Genomic DNA, 18,969 nt, shown 5'->3' on the forward strand with positions numbered 1-18,969 from the left:
GGGACAGGATGATGATTATTTGCAATATCAATCTTAAAGTTGATAATGGTATTAAGCTGAGTAGTTACTGAGACTGAAGCTCTGACCTGACTTTGGGCAGATTAATTTCCTGAATTTGTTTTCTTATGTTTACAATAAGGATAAAATAGTAACTTAGAGTGATTTTGTGAGTTTGATGAGATAACATATGTAAGGCTCATAATAAGCACTAAGTAAAGTTTACAATTACCGTTAATATCTTGGATTTTTTTAAAGTTTTACTTACTTTTGAGAGAAAGAGGAAACAGAGCATGAGTGGGGGAAGAGCAGAGAAAGAAGGAGACACAGAGTCAGAAGCAGGCTCCAGGCTCTGAGCTGTCAGCACAGAGCCCTACGTGGGGCTCAAACCCGCAAACCATGAGATCATGACCTGAGCCAAAGTCGGATGCTTAACTGACTGAGTCACCCAGACGCCCCAACGTCTTCGATTTTTAATGGCTTTTCAAGAATATCTCACCTGGGAACTGACCTAATTGCCCTTTAAGGAGATTTATAGCTTCTTCCTTTCTAAAAATGCAAATAACTTATGCTTTTTCTAAAAAGGTACATGCTTATTGTAAAAATTTAAAGACAGACTAGCTTAAGCAACACAAAAATCCCCACAAATTCCATTTTCCAAATATAGCCAACTAACATTTTATAAACATCCTTGTAGCCCTGTTTCTGTATATATCTATAAATCGAAAGCAAACTTGCTTAATATCATCTCTGCCACATTCTGTTGGAGGTCACGAATTCAGCCCGGATGGAAAGAAATAGATTCCACCTATGGTAGGAAAAGCAATGACGTCTCAATGCAAAGACATGTGCATACCAACATGGAAAAAAAATTGTGGCTATATTTTGAAATCCACAATGAGGAAATTACACAAAGATTCAGAAGTCAGAATGAATTGTACTGAAGATGAGCAGGAAGTTAGGCTGCAGAGGACACAGGAAGCTCTTGGCTGTATGCTCCACAGGTACTGTTCTTGGAAGGCTTCAGGTTGTTGGAAGTTCCACAGCAGTCCTTGGATCTTGGATCAGTAATACTTGTGTTTTGGCAAAAAGGTATCTTATTTCAAATATTATATCTGGTGCTTCCATAATAATGTAAGCACAATAGTAACACTTTTGTAATAGTACAAAATAAACAGAAAAGAACCATAAACAAAAGAAATTTTATTTTCACCTTAATTACACCATTCTGGACTCACTTTATTTTCTCTTTTTCTCCTGCAGCTGATAAAGCTGGACTTTTAAGTAGGTAGAGCAGGTTGATTTGCATTTTATAACTTGAGCAGAGGAAAATCCCTGTATCAAAAATCATTGTACTGTTGTATTCTGAATCTCACCATTATAGCCTCCTTGTTTTTTTTTTTTTTTTTTTTTTTTTAGATTTCTGATTCCCCCTATATTGGACTTATTTTTAACTGTATAAAACCTTTTTTTTTTATTTATATATGAAATTTATTGTCAAATTGGTTTCCATACAACACCCAGTGCTCATCCCAAAAGGTGCCCTCCTCAATACCCATCACCCACCCTCCCCTCCCTCCCACCCCCCATCAACCCTCAGTTTGTTCTCAGTTTTTAAGAGTCTCTTATGCTTTGGCTCTCTCCCACTCTAACCTCTTTTTTTTTTTTTCCTTCCCCTCCCCCATGGGTTCCTGTTAAGTTTCTCAGGATCCACATAAGAGTGAAACCATATGGTATCTGTCTTTCTCTGTATGGCTTATTTCACTTAGCATCACACTCTCCAGTTCCATCCTCCTTGTTTTGTTTTTAAAGTTTTTTTAAATAAAAAGATACAATATAAGAATTTATAAATATCCTGAAAAGTACAACTTATATATATCATTATCATCTGTTCATCAGATTAGATCATAATTGAACTCTGTGTGTGTGTGTGTGTGTGTGTGAGAGAGAGAGAGAGAGAGAGAGAGAGAGAGAGAGAGAGATTGAGAATGGAGATGGTAGAGGAGAAAAATGCCTTATCCTAAGTTAACAGAGGAAAAAAAATATTGGAAACAAAGTACAAGTACTAAAAGTATGTGTTGTTCCTTGAAACCAAAATGGTAACAATTTTTAGACATAGAAAAAAAAGTCTTAATTACAGAAACAGAAAGGTCCATCATGCTATCTTTTCCAAGCTGGTATTCTATTTTTTTGTGTCTGTGCTGACTCTTGCCAAGCTTGGCCTCACCTGATATGAACATATCTGATTTTCCTTTAATCATTTGAACTCAGCTGAAGTTTAAGTCTTACTTTGTAACTATGATTTTTGAAAAATAATGTAAAAAAAAAAGTATCTCCTTTCCCTTGGGACATGTCTGAGTGACTGTTCATCACCAGCAAGCTCTGTCTGTGTGCTTTTTATTTCCAAACCTCCTCACATTTCTCCTTCTTCTGTCTCTAAGATGGTTCTAGAATTTGAGGAACATAAGAGTGACCAGTGTCCCAAGGATGGCAGATCAAGCTATGCCCTTGCTTGAGATGGTGTTCAGTACCTAAGACAGCTCCCTCAGAAGTAGTGTGTGTGTGTGTGTGTGTGTGAGAGAGAGAGAGAGAGAGAGAGAGAGAGAGAGAGAGAGAGAAGGAGAGGGAGAGAGAGAGGGAGAGAGAGAGGGAGAGAGAGAGGGAGAGAGAGAGGGAGGGAGAGGGAGAGAGAGAGAGAGAGGGAGGGAGGGAGGGAGAGAGAGGGAGAGAGAGAGGGAGAGAGAGAGAGAGGGAGAGAGAGAGAGAGAGAGGGAGAGAGAGAGAGAAGGAGAGGGAGAGAGAGAGGGAGAGAGAGAGGGAGGGAGAGGGAGAGAGAGAGAGAGAGAGAGGGAGGGAGGGAGGGAGAGAGAGGGAGAGAGAGAGGGAGAGAGAGGGAGAGAGAGGGAGAGAGAGAGAAAAAAACTAGCCTTTGTATCAGCTGGGCAATGCATCAACCAGGAGGTTGTGATATCCTGAGCAATGAGGTAGGCCCCTGTAAGAAGGGGGCTCAGGGTGATGGTAGGTATATTAAAGAAAGGGAAGATGTAGCACTAAAAGGAGCTGGGGGCCTCTCAAGATAACACACCATTTTAATCTTTGATTATCTTTGGTTACCTGATATATTTTGATGTACTTTAGGAAACATTGTTTGATTTATAATAAATGACTTAGAAATGATGAGGTCAGTATTCATTGGGTATCTATTGTTATTGATCTATTATCATTCCTCTTATTTCAGAATCATTGTTCTATATTTTCCAGCTAGTCTTTATTAAAGTTACAAAAACTTCTATAGCTATATAATCAAAGTAAGTATGCTAATTTTACTAGAAGTCTGAATGAACTGTGCTGGATTAGAAAGAAAAGAAGAAAATAGATTTACTTAGCATAAAAAATAGAATAACTGTCACAGAAGGATCATGTGAAGATCAAGCTATTTTGATCCTTTGATTGTTTTTCATATTAAATATAATTTATTGTCAAATTCGTTTCCATTGATTCTTTGTTCTTACTTTAATTTCTTGGAGTTCTTTTGAATGAACAAAACTTTTACATCTTTTCAGTCATCTCCTTCCCTCCCTTTCCTTCCGTCTTTGATGTTACATTAGTAACTTATTAACATTGGATTATGTTTTTTTATTATATGTATTAATTTGTATTATTATATATATTAATTTTATAAAATTAAGTGATTCTTTAGGGTACATAAGAAATAATATCAATAATCACTGCCATTCAATTATTGAGACAATTTTGATATAGTCAGTTGTTATGGCATTCATGGGATTGTCCATAAGCTGATGCAATCTGTCCAATATTATGCTATAACTCGCTAAATTCTGAAAATTGTCCCTCTGTGTCCCAACTCATCTCACTAGTTGACACTTAATGCAAATAATGATTTAATCAACTTGGAATTCCCCCATTCAAAATTCTTACATCCCTTAGAGAGAGTATATTAAATAGTTTTCAGTATTTAATATAAAGTAGTAAGATTCATCTCTAACTGGATAATTGGCACATTTCACATACTAGCTGAAATGGGGCACAGATTGAGTGATGTTGGGAAAGATAAAATATCTGCTCATAAGTGGATACCTGGAGGGTGCCTACATATATGGGTCATTGCAAAAAAGGAGCATCCAGAAAAGCCAGGAGCCATTATGAGAGAGCTGGAAAGAGAGTAAGACTTTGAAACTGCAGGTTCCTGAAGATCAGCTTCTTCACTTTGTTCTAAGACCAACAGGAATCATTTCATGTGTCTTAACAGACTGGGAGCTACACATATAATCACAGATTGATGGAACATTTTCCTTCTATATCTTAAATATCATTGTTAAAGGTGGACGTTAGTGAATATAAATAGAAAGGGAAATGATGGTTAAACCACCTGCAAGGTTGTAAGGTTACCAGAAATTCATTCTCATAGCAACATTTTAAATTGCTCAGTCTACAGCCAATGTTTACTTGCCAAGGTTTATAAGAAGATAATTAGGAAAAGTAAATGTTGGATGTCATCATGAATGGGCACAAAAAGTCTAAAAAGTAAAAAATCATTAACGAAATGAATAGATGCAGCTTGACCTAAGGAGCAAACAAAATGAAGCGACTAGAGAGCATAATTCCTTCAGAGACCCAGGTAGCATCACCTTCTCTGTTTTTTTGTGAGCAACTCATAAGAGTGGAAGCTGAGTTACAATTAATTCGCTGAACATAGATTTTTTTGTTTGACTCTGCAAATTATTTAACCATGAGAAATAAACCATATTTAGTTTTTATGTTTGGGCTGGCTATAAGTTTATTTGTGAATTTCTATAAACCATGAAAAGGAAAAAATCATTAACCTTCTTTCAAAGAATGTGTTTGGGAGAATTAAAGACTATATTTTCTTTTTTTTAAAAAAAATTTTTTTTTTCAACGTTTATTTATTTTTGGGACAGAGAGAGACAGAGCATGAACGGGGGAGGAGCAGAGAGAGAGGGAGACACAGAATCGGAAACAGGCTCCAGGCTCTGAGCCATCAGCCCAGAGCCTGACGCGGGGCTCAAACTCACGGACCGCGAGATCGTGACCTGGCTGAAGTCGGACGCTTAACCGACTGCGCCACCCAGGCGCCCCTATATTTTCTAAAGAAAGTAGTGGCCACTACTTGAGAGCAGGAATTCTATCTCTCTTTTTATCATCATATCCCTAGTGGCTAGTGTAGTGGCTGGTATAAAATAGATGTTCAATAAATATCTACTGATATCTACAATGTTGAATGAATAAGGAAATCTATGACTCATTATAATGGCATTATTCAATCTTTTAATCTATGCCTCATTTTAAATACATTAAACATTCATGACCTTAATGTTTATATTATAAAAAAATAGGTGTTTTGGATTTGAAAATATAAAGTATATTAAATATTTTAAAAGTATTTCCTAAAATATACTCTTGGGCTCTGATGTACATCATGAGGAGCTCACTCCCCTCCTCCCCCAGTTCTCTGTCCTGTTGAGAATCCATTTATTTTATTAGGGTTTAAATTATTTTAGTTGTATAACTAATCAAACTTAGCAGCTTAAAATAAGAACAGACATTTATTTTTGCCTTGAGTCTAATTTATGTATAGATAAGAATGCATGACTTATTTCTGGTCCATGTGGTATCAGCTTGGGTGGCTTGAATGGGTCTGTAAGATCCACTTCTTAGTTGGCTCAGCTACCAACATGGCTTGTTAGCTTATGTTGTCAAGCCATGCACTGCACACATAGTTATAGATTGATGGTACATTTTCCATCATATCTTAACTATTAGTATTAAATATAAATATGAATGGAAAGAAACGTTTTATTGAACCACCTGTATAGCCTTAAGTGTTACCAGAATATTCTTCTCATATCAACATTTCAAGTTGTTCAATTTAAGGCCAGTGATTAGCTGGGAGCTTAGCTAAGCTATTGGCTAGATGCCTTGATTCCCCTTCATGTGGGTCTTTCTAGAAGAATGCATGGGCTTCCTTACAACATGGAAACTATATTCCAAGGGCAGATGTTGAAAAAGCAAGAAATCAGAGGTTTCCAGTTTCCTAAGGCCTGGGCCCAGCTAATGGCATATGAGTACAGTAACCATATTCGATACCTAGATTCAAAGGGAAGGGATATAGACCCTGTCTGTGAATGGAAGAGGTGTCAGAGGTTTGTGGCTATCTTTAATCTACCATCATTATCTTCAAAATAATCCCTTTGTGTGAATTAGAAAAGAAAAGACTTTTAGGTAAGGCATTTACAGATCTGTATGCCAGAATTACCAAGACTTTAAATATGATAAGCTTGCAAAAGTAGCTTGTCTAAAGTTGTCCTAAGCCTAAAAGGCTACAGGAGTGCATGTAAAAAGAGGTTTATCAAATGTTAATAAATTAGCCTGATTATTATTAGTAAAGTAGGTGAGTTATTATATCGCATTGCATTCAAAGGGTAAAATTATATAACAGGCCTCTATAAAACTAGCCAGGCCAACCATGGGCATTCATGTTTGGTGAATGATAATGGGTCTTCCCAATTTATTTATTATCTTAATATAGCCAAAGCATACGTCACCTTAACTTCTAGACATTTTATTTTTCTACTCACATTAATGATGTGTATTCCTTCCATGTTTTTGTATCACCAATAATAAGACTTTGATTAGAAAGAAGGATGTTTCTGAAAAATTGCTTCTTAAGTTTTTGGTGTGTGAAAATACTAGAAAAAATATTTGAATACTCAGGATGTTCCAGAACCTGGTGTGTGTTCTAGAAATATAGTAGGGAGTACAAAGAACAAGGTCTGAAATATAGCAGTAAGCAAAAAGGACAAGACCTATGCCTGTACTCATGGAATTTGCATTTCTAATGGGGAAGATAGAGAAGTAAGTAGATAAGCAAGTAAGTAAATAAATAAAAATAAAGTGGTGATAAATAAAATTAAGATCTCAGGTGTAGCAAGTTAATGGAGAGTGGTCTTGGAGAAAGGCGATGTTTAGAAAGGTGATCACAGAAGCCCTCTGTGGTGAGCTGGGTTTTGAACAGAGACCTGAATAAGGAGAGAAAATGGATCAGGTAAAGATCTTGGAGAAGAGTGTTCTAGGTAGAAGGAACAGTTAGTGAAAGGGTGCTGATGCATTAATGACTGAATATTAGAGTAGCAGCAAGAGGGGTAGTACGACTGGAACAGAAGGAATGAGGGAAGGCTGGTAGAAGTTAGGATTAGGGAGGGAGGCAGTGCTCTGATTATAGTGTCCTTGGGACATCACCAGGTTGGATTTAAGTCTAAGAGTGATAGGAAAGGGTTGAGGTAGAGGGGCCCAAGATAATTTCATTCTTTTTTTAAAAAAAGATTATTCTTTCTGCTGTGTGAAAAATTGTTTGCTAGCTATTTCAATGGCGACGATGATGAAGACGATGATGATGATAATGGTGGTGATGATGGTGGAATACAACATTTCTTGGAGGCTTACTCCCTATTGGATTCTCTTTTTAAAACTGTTTTATTTGAATTATCTCATTTAACACAACCCCTTTGTGAAGATTCTATTGTAATTTTAAAGCTGTAAGTGAAGAAATAGAAGCTCAGAAAGTAATTGGTCCATGGAAACACAGCTAGCTAGTGGAAAAGCACAAAGAGTATGCAAGGGTGCTGGTAAAGATGGTGAGCTGTGACTGAACTGAGGCTATATTCTGAAGGTAGAGCCAACAGGAATTGCTGATGCATTAGGGATAGGAAAGAGTGAATTGAAGGAGGACTTTGTAGCTTTTGGTCCGAGCTACTAGCTGTGGCTTGACAAATTCTGAGATAAAGGTACATTTGGTTGTTGGAGAGAGGGTGTTGTAAATTAAGAGTTCTTTTTTGGGTATGTTTAACTGGAATGGCTATTAGATATCCAACAAGGTAAGCATGTCTATAATTCGGGAGACAGGTCTTACTTTGGGAATTAGCAGCAGAAAGATAGTTTTTACTGAGATCTGTTTACCTCATTATTGTGTGTTATGCCTCAGGGCCTCTCTCCTTAGACGTGTGCCCATTTACTGGAATGAAAAAGACAAGAAATAGCAAGTGTTGGAAAGGATGTAGAGAAAAAGGAACTCTTGTGCACTGTTGGTGGGAATTGGTATAGCCACTGTGGAAAACAGTATGGAGGTTCCTCAAAAAATTAGAAACAGAATTACCCTATGACTATAATTCCACTATTGAGTGTTTACCCAAAGAAAGTGAAAACACTAATTCAAAAAGTATATGCTCCCCTATGTTTATTGAATATTTACAATAGCCAAGATATGGAAGCAACCCAACTGTCCATCTGTAGATGAATGTATAAAGATGATGTGTATTGGGGCCCCTTGGTGGCCCAGTCGGTTAAGTGTCCGACTTCAGCTCAGGTCATGATCTCATGGTTTGTGGGTTCAAGCCCTGCATTGAGCTCTGTGCTGACAGTTCAGAGCCTGGAGCCTGCTTCAGATTCTGTGTCTCCCCTCTCTCTGCCCCTCCCCTGCTCCCCAAAAATGAATAAACATTACAAAATTTGAAAAAAAAGATGATGTGTATGTATATATAATGAAAAATGACTCAGCCCTAAGAAAGGATAAGATCTTACCATTTGTGGTAGCACAGATGGATTTAGAGGATATTATGCTAAGTGAAATAAGTCAGATAGAGAAAGATAGATACCATATGGTTTTACTTATATGTGGAATCTCAGAAAACAAACAAATGAACAAACAAACAAACAAACAGCAGAAACAGACCCATAAATACGAAGAGCAAATTGATGATTGCCAAAGGGGACAGGGTAGAGGGACAGGCAAAATGGGTGAAGGGGAATGGGAGATATAGGCTTCCCGTTTAGGAATGAATAAGTCATGGGGATAAAAGGCACAGCATAGGAAATATAGTCAATGGTATTGTAATGGCGTTGAATGCTGACATATGGAGTGAAGCATAGCTTATAGACTTGTAGAATCACTGTGTTGTACACCTGAAACTAATGCAACATGTGTCAACTATACTTCAATTTATAAAAAAGAAAATTAGGGGAAATCCATAGGAGCAAAAATGGTATTCCCACTGGTATTAAATTCTGCTCCACCTCCCCCACCCCAACCCAGTTAAGACCCAAACAGATTTTGAAGATTCAGAGTTATTAAAACTTTTTGGAGTGATCTGTTGTGTCCTAATCAAGGGAGAATGAGAGGGAGGACCAAAGGTTCTCCAAGGGACTGGAAAAGTACTAATGAATAAAAAAGATATTGGGGTGCCTTGGTGGCTCAGTCAGTTAGTTGAGCTGCTGACTTTGGCTCAGGTCATGATCTCACGGTTCTGAGTTCAAGCCCCACCTAGGGCTCTGTGCTGACAGTCTAGAGCCTGGAGACTGCTTTGGATTCTCTGTCTCCCTCTCTCTCTGCCTCTCCCCCACTTGTGCTCTCTCTCTTAAAAATAAACATTAAAAAAATAAAATAAAAAAAGATAAGATTAGTTGATGATGGCCACGTTGCTGCCAAATATAAATGCTATTAAAAATGGACATTTTGGCGAACACACACACAGATGTGCCATTTATCCTGGGAACACAGACTGTGGTGGGAAGTGGTGTTATTGCTTGCTATGAAATATCGTACTTGTTACTCTAGTTTTGAAATGTATGCTAGTCCTAAATGCTGAAAATATTTTTAAGGAAGAGGACCTGTACATGTGATAAAATTTTATAAAATTATACACCAAAAAATGAGTGCATGTAAAACAATAGTGAAACGTGGATAAGGTCTACAGTCTTGTTAATTGTTTCATACCATTTTCAATTTCCTGGTTTTGATAAATTACTTTAGTTGTGTAAGATGTCATCAAGAGAAGCTGCATGTGGGTACATGTGAACTTTCTGCATGATTTTTACAACTTACGTCAAAGTAAAAAAATTTTAATATAAGTACATATAATTGAATAGGTGTTACCTTTAATTATGACCTTGTTTAGTCCTACCCACCACACTCACATGAAAATGGGGGGCAGAAGTGGATATATTTGTAATATGCTTAACTTAATGGGACGTTGATTGTATCCTTCATTTATTAATGCTGTACACTTTTAATACTTTGGCAGTTTTATTCATGCTTTAGTGCTTAAAATGTTTATATGAGCAGAATATGTGCATATTTAATGTACCCAAAAGGATGAAATGTGTGGTAATTTGTTAAACTAAAAGGCAGTAGAAAGACACTTTGGCAGATATAGCATATTGCAAGCATTCTAGGGAGCCAAACAAGCTAAACATGTCAAAATAATAGGTAGTCCTCTGATATTTATTGACAACTTATAATAGCAAAACACTATTCAAAAAAATGATTGTAGAATTATTTTATTAACCTCTGAAATGCTCATTATTTTAAAAATATAAATTCTCTTTATTTCTCTTTTCTGAAAATGAAAAACTTCCATGTTCGTTACATGATTCATCTACCCTAATTTGTTCACGTTATTTCTGTATTTGTCTTTCCTAATACCAACAACGACAAAATACAGATGTTAAATCTGTGATAACCTATTTTTTTGTTTTGGTTTTTAAATATAAATATTCAAAGATTTAAAGACCATCTTGCCATTGGCAACAACATGGATAGAGCTAGATAATATAATGCTGAATGAAATAAGTCAGTTGGAGAAAGACAAATACCATATGATCTCACTCATATGTGGAATTTAAGAAACAAAACAAACAAGCCAAGGGGCGGGGGAGAGAGAGGTAACCGAAGAAACAGACTCTTAACTATAGTGAACAACATGATGGTTACCAGAGGTTACCAGAGGTGGGTGCGAGGATGGATGAAATGGGTGAAGGGGATGAAGTACACTTATGATGAGTACTGAGTAATATATAGAATTGTCAAATCACTATACTGTATACCTGAAACAAATGTAACACTGTATGTTAACTCTACTGGGAATGAATGAATGAACAAGTAAATTAATAAATAAATACCCAGTTGAGACATGTCAGCACTATATTGTTTCTATTAAGTTTTAACCAAACATCTTCTGCCTTAAAAATTGTTTTGTACTGGGGCGCCTGGGTGGCTCAGTCAGTAAAGCGTCCAACTTGAGCTCAGGTCATGATCTCGCACTCCATGAGTTCAAGCCCTGCGTCTTGCTCTGTACTGACAGCTTGGAGCTTGGACCCTGCTTCAGATTCTGTGTCTCCCTCTCTCTCTGCCCCTCCCCCGCTCATGCTCTGTCTCTCTCACTCTCAAAAATGAATAAATGTTAAAAAAATTAAAAAAAAATCGTTCTGTACTGGTATTAAAATCTCTAAATGACAGCAAAGAAAGAACTGAGTAAATTATAAAATCATGGCTTTCTGTTGTAAAATTATAATTTGTTGTACTCAAACAACTGTTCTTAAAAAAACCAAATGATTTTCTGAAAATAGATTAAGGTTTTGAAGTTGCTTCACTAGCTTGATTTTATACCACTTTCTTCAGTGGTATACCACTTTCTTCAGTGGCTGATGAAATTGCAAAATGAAAAAGACCATACTTTGTTTGGAGGAGTCATTTTTCAAATGGTTTTGAGGATATAGAATGGAAGTGACCATTGTCTGAAACTCCGCTTATTTGTGAATTGCTTATGGAACATATGTGGTTGCTAAACATTGTGTTTATGAATATTAAGGGGAATAAAGTACTGCACCTTTTCAAAAGAGCATACTGTCAATCAAGGACTGGAACCAAAGAGACAGGATAGGGTAGGGTAGGGTTAGATTGGAGGTATGTTGAATTTGGGCTGACTTCAACTGCTTTTAAAGATGAGGTTAATATTAGTAGCCTGACCACATCTGGAGAGAGAAGAGTTGGTGAATTATGGGTTGAGGGAGGGCATAGCAGTCAGGGGAATTAAAAAACTGTATTGCATTCATAGGGCCCTCCAGGTAAATAACAGTGGTTTGCAAGTTGGCCTTTCTCTTAATTAAAACGATGGAATAAAAAAACTTGCAATGCTAGGATTAAACATGAGTTTAATAACTGGAATTTTCAGGCAATTCCAAAATTTTAATTTAGCTGTTAATTCTAATCCTTTTTCTCTCCAGAACCTCCTTTAAAAAGTAGAATTCTTTGATTTGTCTTCACTCCTTATATTTCTGATGTTCTGTTAAAAATATTTACAAGCAGGGAAGTATTACAGAAGCTGAAAGAAGCAAGCAATGATAAAGAGCATACATTTCTAAACTGGATCATCAATCCCTGGAAAACTTAAATTGATTAGGCTTCATTCAGGAGGACAAGGCTGCCGGATATCTTTAGTCATAAGGCTAGAATTCCTTAGGCAAATTTTAACGTTGGATCATCTAATTCTTTACAAAATTCACTAGCCACTCTCATGTTTTGCCATGTTAACTAGGATAGCACATGCTCATAAAGCCATGTTTGCCATACTGAAGAACATTTCCTGAATGAATACCTAATTCCAGGTACTCTTCTCGGGGCTTAACATGAGTTAATCTCAAAAAGTTTGTAAAGACATCGCTGTCAAATGATTCATTGACTTGGCCAATATTCATATTTATTTTTACTTGGGATATTTGTTTTATTTTCATTATTTCTTCTCTTTCAGCTCTTCTTTATGCAACCATTTTTGGAAACGTTACCACGATTTTCCAGCAAATGTATGCCAACACCAACCGATACCATGAGATGCTGAATAATGTACGGGACTTTCTGAAACTGTATCAGGTCCCCAAAGGCCTTAGTGAACGAGTCATGGATTATATTGTCTCAACATGGTCCATGTCAAAAGGCATTGACACAGAGAAGGTATGTGTTATTATTATTGTTGTTATTTATTTTCCATTTCAGTGGGATCTTCTGATGCCTATAGCTTTCCCACTGTATACTGCTTCCTAAGTGACATATCAGTCAATCATAGTATCTATTGAGTGCTGAGAAGGTGAAAAGCACTCAACCATTAATCATCAGTGTAGAAATTATGGTTTCTGTAAACAACTGATTACTCCATTTCCCTAAAACACTTGTTACGACTCACAGTAATTTGCTGCATTCCTCTAGAATTAACAGTGCTGCCGTCTCTTCGGGTTGATTTTATTTTTAATTTCTCCTTTGACTTTTTGCCCATCTAAAATTTAGAAAGAAACAGTTTTGCTTATAAACTAAAAAGTTCTATGTCTTCTATGCTGTCCTCTACTTAAATCTCTCCCCTTTCTCACACATATTTACAAAGCAACTTACAATTATTTATTTTCCTCTTCTCCTTACACAAATCTGTAAAGTGGATACCACCTCATTCATCTGACATCTCTATTTTCTTATTTCTCATTTGTCTCTTCATGAAACCTCTTCTAATTCTTCCCATCTATTTCCTACCAGGGGCAAAGAAGGACCCAAAGTCCTCCTTAAAAAAAAAACAAATAAAAAAAATAAATTCTGATTTCCTACACCCGGCTGATTCACATCAAATATGGGGAATGGGTAGTAGGGCTTGAATACGAGTTTTAGAAAAAAACTGATCTTGAACTGTTTTACTTTATAAGAATCAGTGGAGACCATTATTTTTAGGTACTGAATTTTTGACATGCTAATCAGATAGTACATTACCTTCCTTGCCATTTCCCACAAATTTGATTTGTTCTTTTCATCATATGATGTTGACTTGGAGTTTTTCTTTAAGATCTGCTCAGTAAGCACCTTTCAATGTCAAAGGGAAAGAGGAAATGAACCAAGCAATGTTCAGTCAGAGGAGTTTCATTTAGGTAGTTCTAAGTCAGAGCAGCTGTTGTTAGGAGCAGATGGTTGAGGGGATATTTAGGGACCAGACATGGAAGTGTTGAGGGAGGGAAGCCTTCAGAGGGAGTGCAGATGAGATACTTGGGGGTAATTATGTGAGGAATCATGAAAGAGGGTGAGATTTCCCCCTTCCAACAAGATGCAGTATTAATTTTCTAGTTAAACAGCCATTAAAGTGGAAGGTATGACCACAAACAGGAAAAAGACAAACCACCTTCTGTGGAATTTGATTAATGTATGCCCAAGCCAGACAATATGTGGTTAAAAGGAGGGTGTCCAAAAAAAGGAAGAAAATCTTTCTCAGGGACACAGGTGAGGGTCAGTGTTTAGGACATCAGAAACATGATGTCCTTGGAGGTCCACATTCAGTGAAACTGAGATCAAGAGACAACCGTCTACCTTGTCAATCACCATCTCAGTCAGAAGCTTTTCTTTTCAGAAAATTCAGTGGAGTCACATGGCAGCTGGCAGAAAACATCAGTAAGATGATGGAATAATGGCCTTTTACATTTGAAAAGAGACTGACCTATACCTTAAGCCCAGATCTAGTAAGGGGCAGATTTTTGAGTCCCAGATGCTGGGTTAGTTCAGGAAGGGAGCTGAATAGATTCTCACAAACTTTAAGGACTTGCTTACCTGTCTGATTCTTGATGGAGTTGGGGTATAGTGCAATGGCATGGGGAATGTCTGAAAGTGGACATACCATGCAGGAGGAAACAATTTCTGGGTTCCTATTATTTACCACTTTCTTTTTGTTTGGTTTGCCTGTTCATCATTTGTGGCAACAGAAATGTACTTCTGATTAGTAGAGTATCCAAAGAGAGGAGAATAATAGGGAAAAAAAGATTGGGAAGCTAATATTAAAGGTAAAATAAACCTTTAGTTCAAATGGAAAGATTCTTAAAGAAATAAGTCAAAGTATTAAAGTGGGTTAGCTTTTGGATAAGAAAAGATCATGGGGGTGCCTGGGTGGCTCAGTTGGTTAAGCATCTGATTCTTGACTTTGGCTCATGGTTTGTGGGATCTAGCCCTGTGTCAGGCTCTGTGCTGACAGTGCAGAGCCTTCTTGAGATTCTCTCTCTCCCTCTCCTCCCCCACTTGTGTGAGCGCACTATCTCTCTCAACATAAATAAACATTAAAAAAAAAAAGAAAAAAGAAAAAATCATGCCTCTAACTGAATGGGAAGCCAGAAAGAGTAGTTTTTGACTAATGGGAGAAGCAGAGTTAAATAACTGTGGCAAATACGAAACCTTTGTTATGCATGTATAAAACATATCTAAAGTTTAAGTTGATGTGGCAGCGAACTCTCCATGCCTGTATTGATTTCTCCCAGCCTATTAAGAAAATCCCCACCCAAAGACATGAGAGGTAAGCCGTGACAGAACTATAAATAAAGGGATATATGCTAAAGTCTGGGCCTGGGAAGGAGGTATATGAGATTCTCACTAATTGCAGAGTCAATGAGGCTGAATTTTAAAATGTATCCTTACAGAAACAGACTCTTAGCCCTGAGAACAAACTGATGGTTACCAAAGGGGATGGGTGAAACAGGTGGTGGGGATGAAGGAGTGCACTTGTGATGAGCATCAGGTGTTGCATGGAAGTGATGAATCACTATATTGTACATCTGAAACTAATGTTACACTGCATGGGAACTAGCTGGAATTTAAATAAAAACTTTAAAACAATGTATTCCTGGGGCTCCTGGGTGGCTCAGTCGGTTGGGCGTCCGACTTCGGCTCGGGTCATGATCTTGCAGTTCATGGGTTCGGGCCCCACGTCGGGCTCTGTGCTGAATGCTTGCTTGGAGCCTGGAGCTCAGATTCTGTGTCCCTTTCTCTCTCTGCCCCTCCCCCTGCTTGTGCTCTGTCTCACTCTGTCTCTCAAAAATAAATAAATGTAAAAATAAATAAATAAATAAATAAGTAAATAAATAAATAATGCATTCTTACCACACCATATCCTATACTGAACCAAAAGAAAAAAAAAATTGTCATTCTACTTTGGTTTAGTAGAGAAACTAACAACCACAGCAGAAAACCCACATGCCTGTTAGGTAGGCATTCAGTAATTTGACAAATAAATAGTATATATAACATATAATTTTAAAATATGATAATAAAGTATCCACATATAGACACAAGAATTAGTAGCCAAAGCAAAAAATGGGAATAAATATCTCAGAACTAGAGTTTACTATGGATAAGAACTGAATGTAAGTCAAAGGACATATCACAAAGAAGGAATTGATGTATTATTTAGTGTAATTATAAAATGAGCTAAAGATCTAAGAAAATATTTAATGAGGGTTTCCCATATGGCCTAACATAAATATCAGATGGGCTGAGTTAAATGCAAAAAATAAGAAACCATAAACTAGTAAAAAGAAACTATGTGAACATGTTTAATTTATCTTTGTACATATTAAAGCAATGGAATACATAACAAAGTAACTGGTGAATAGATTTGGCTAGAAAATATAAAATCTTTCACACCAAAGACCATGAAAATGAAAATAAGATAGAATATTTGGAACAAATATCACAAATGGAAGGTTAATTACCTTAATATGTAAAATGATTTTGTAAATCAATAAGAATTAAGATGCCTGAGGAGAAAAATTAGCTGAGTACATAGTTTATATAAATCTACAAAAATAAAAATTATTAATAAACACACAAAAATACTATTTTAACTTGTAATAAATACTGAAACAGCAAGAGGCCATTTTTAATATTTCAAATTGACAAAGATAATGGCCACTCTTGGCAAATGCTGTAGTGACTGACACTATCATATAATTCTGGTTTATATGTAATTTGGTATAGCATTTCCTTTTTTGTTTATTTATTTTTGAGAGAGAGAGAGAAAGAGAGAGCCTGAGTGAGGGTGGGGGACGGGCAGAGAGAGGGAGAGAGAGCATGCCAAGCAGGCTCCATGCTTTCATCTCAGAGCCCAATGTGGTTCAAACCCACAAATCATGAGATTATGATCTGAGCTGAAATCAAGAGTCAGTCACTTAACTGACTGACCCACCCAGGTGCTCTGGTTTGGTATGGCATTTCTTGAAAGCAGTTTGATTAAAATAATATCTTAAGTTAGGGGGATATTCTAGAGCTCAGTCCTTGTGCCTCTTCTCTTTCCTATCCATATTCTCTTCTTCAGTGATATCTTGCAATCTTATGACTTTAAAATGTGTGTTAACCCTTCCCAAATCTATATACTCGTCTTGGACCTGTTCTGGAACTATGGACTCTCCTATCCAACTGCCTACTCATATCCGGTGAGACGATCCAGAACTGAACTTCTCATCATCTCCCATAAACCTACTCCACTGAACATTCTTCCCTAATGCAATTAATGGAATCTCCACTCCTCAGTTGCTTAGACAAATGCCCCATATTAAAACCTCCACCAAATCCTGCTAGCTCCACCTCTAGTTCTAACCCCCTCCCTCTCTGGTCCAAGTCACCATTATGTCCTACCTGGGTTATTGTATCGGATACAGTAAATATTGTATTGCAGATATTGTATTGCAGATAACAGTAGATGTTGTATTGCAGTATACTTTCAGCAGAGCAGCCAGTGAGTTTATATGGCTTTCATAATAAAGCTTTCTTCCTATCTATCTACCTATTTATCTTCTATTAATCACATATTCATCTGTATTGCAGGCTCTTTTGATAATAATAATGAAGTTGACTGAGCTTGTTAAAATACAAGGGTGAAAAAAAAGGAAAGGAAAGATTGATGATAGTAATCAAATAAATTCTGTAATTCACAATCTCAGAACTATGAACATAGTTGAGGTTGTAGCTTTAGTAAACAACATCTGAGTTTTAACAATTATCCCGTATTTGACATGAGAGACCTCCATTCAACTTTCTGTTCCTCAGTGAGCCAAATACTTTGTCTTACTATATGTTTCTTGTCTCACGTTTTGTTGATGGTCTCTTTCAGATATTTTATTAATGTTGGTTGTTATCAGATTTAACTATGAGTATATACTGGAAAAGACTGAAATGTATGAAGTTAAATGTCTTTGTTCCAATGCTTCTCTTCTCTCATTTGTTCTAAAACAGCGATGTTATTTTTTCAGTTGCTAGTACAATAGAACTTAATGATGCATTGCAGCTAATTAGAGACGAACCTTTGCCCCAATTACTGAGATTTCCTTCTATCGTTTCCACATATGTAGTTTTATAGATTTTTTTTAAGTCAGCTTTACCCCCACAAGCAAATTAATCACTGTGATTTAACCCAGTCTTGCCTTATGTGAATAATGTTTTCTCTAATACAAATTGTAGCATTAAAGTCAGGACTTACATGGAGATTGTAGTATTTCTATCAGGAAAGGTTGCCTTAGGCAAGATATTCTATATGGAACAGTACCTAGATTAATTTTATTTGGTTGAAAATATTTTGTTGACACCTAATTGTTACGATTGCTTTAGATTCTTTTTAATTTTAATAACCAAAATCCATCCTCTGGGCTGTGCTACTCGCTAACATTCTGTGCACTTAAAAGACTGAGAAATGGGTGGAAAAAGTGAGGATTTAAAAAGGAAAAAGGAGATTATGGGAAAAAATAGAAAGGATGATGAAGCTTAAAACCTTATCATTTTTTATTTCTCACTGTCTCACTTTTTTTTTCTAACATGCAATTTGAAAAAGAACAGTAGAAAAAAGCTCTTTGGTCTTCATTTCTTGTTTCATGTGTTTTATAATAAGCATAAAGTATCAGTAGGAAGATATCATTATATGAAAAGTTCTGGCAGAATTATGCAAAACATTCAGGCAGAAATATGCCTTTAGAATTTTAAAAAATTGAGATTTGAATATTTTCATATCTTGGATCATTTTTTTTAACCAAATCTATCAAAGAAGTACTCTACTTCTTCCAAATATGGTGGGCAATATATTTTTTCCTATAAGTTAAGATAATGTCCTTTTTAGTCAATTTACTTCTGTATGTTATTTTTTAATTTAGAAAAGCATGTCTACATATTTTTCTTTGTATTCCTAAATGTGAAAAACAGCAATGACATTTTCATACCTGGCATCATTTCCTTGGTTCAATATTCAAATACTCCCAGAGGTTCCTATGACAATGGCACAGTTGGTTAAGCATCTGACTCTTGATCTCAGCTCAGGTCTTGATCTC

At 36.4% G+C, this 18,969-nt stretch overlaps 1 protein-coding gene across 1 annotated transcript in view; it reads left to right on the plus strand.

Moving 5' to 3' along the window:
- Positions 1-18,969, plus strand: part of KCNH5 (potassium voltage-gated channel subfamily H member 5) — a 306,984-nt gene that overhangs the window by 182,469 nt on the left and 105,546 nt on the right. Inside the window, exon 8 of the mRNA XM_025919324.2 lies at positions 12,618-12,817. Within this exon, the coding sequence (XP_025775109.1) occupies positions 12,618-12,817 (200 nt within the window). The remainder of the gene's footprint in view (positions 1-12,617; positions 12,818-18,969) is intronic.

The sequence above is a fragment of the Puma concolor genome, chromosome B3, assembly GCF_028749965.1.
Source record: "Puma concolor isolate L17-30 chromosome B3, mPumCon1.1.hap2, whole genome shotgun sequence".
NCBI classification, from domain to species: domain Eukaryota; kingdom Metazoa; phylum Chordata; class Mammalia; order Carnivora; family Felidae; genus Puma; species Puma concolor.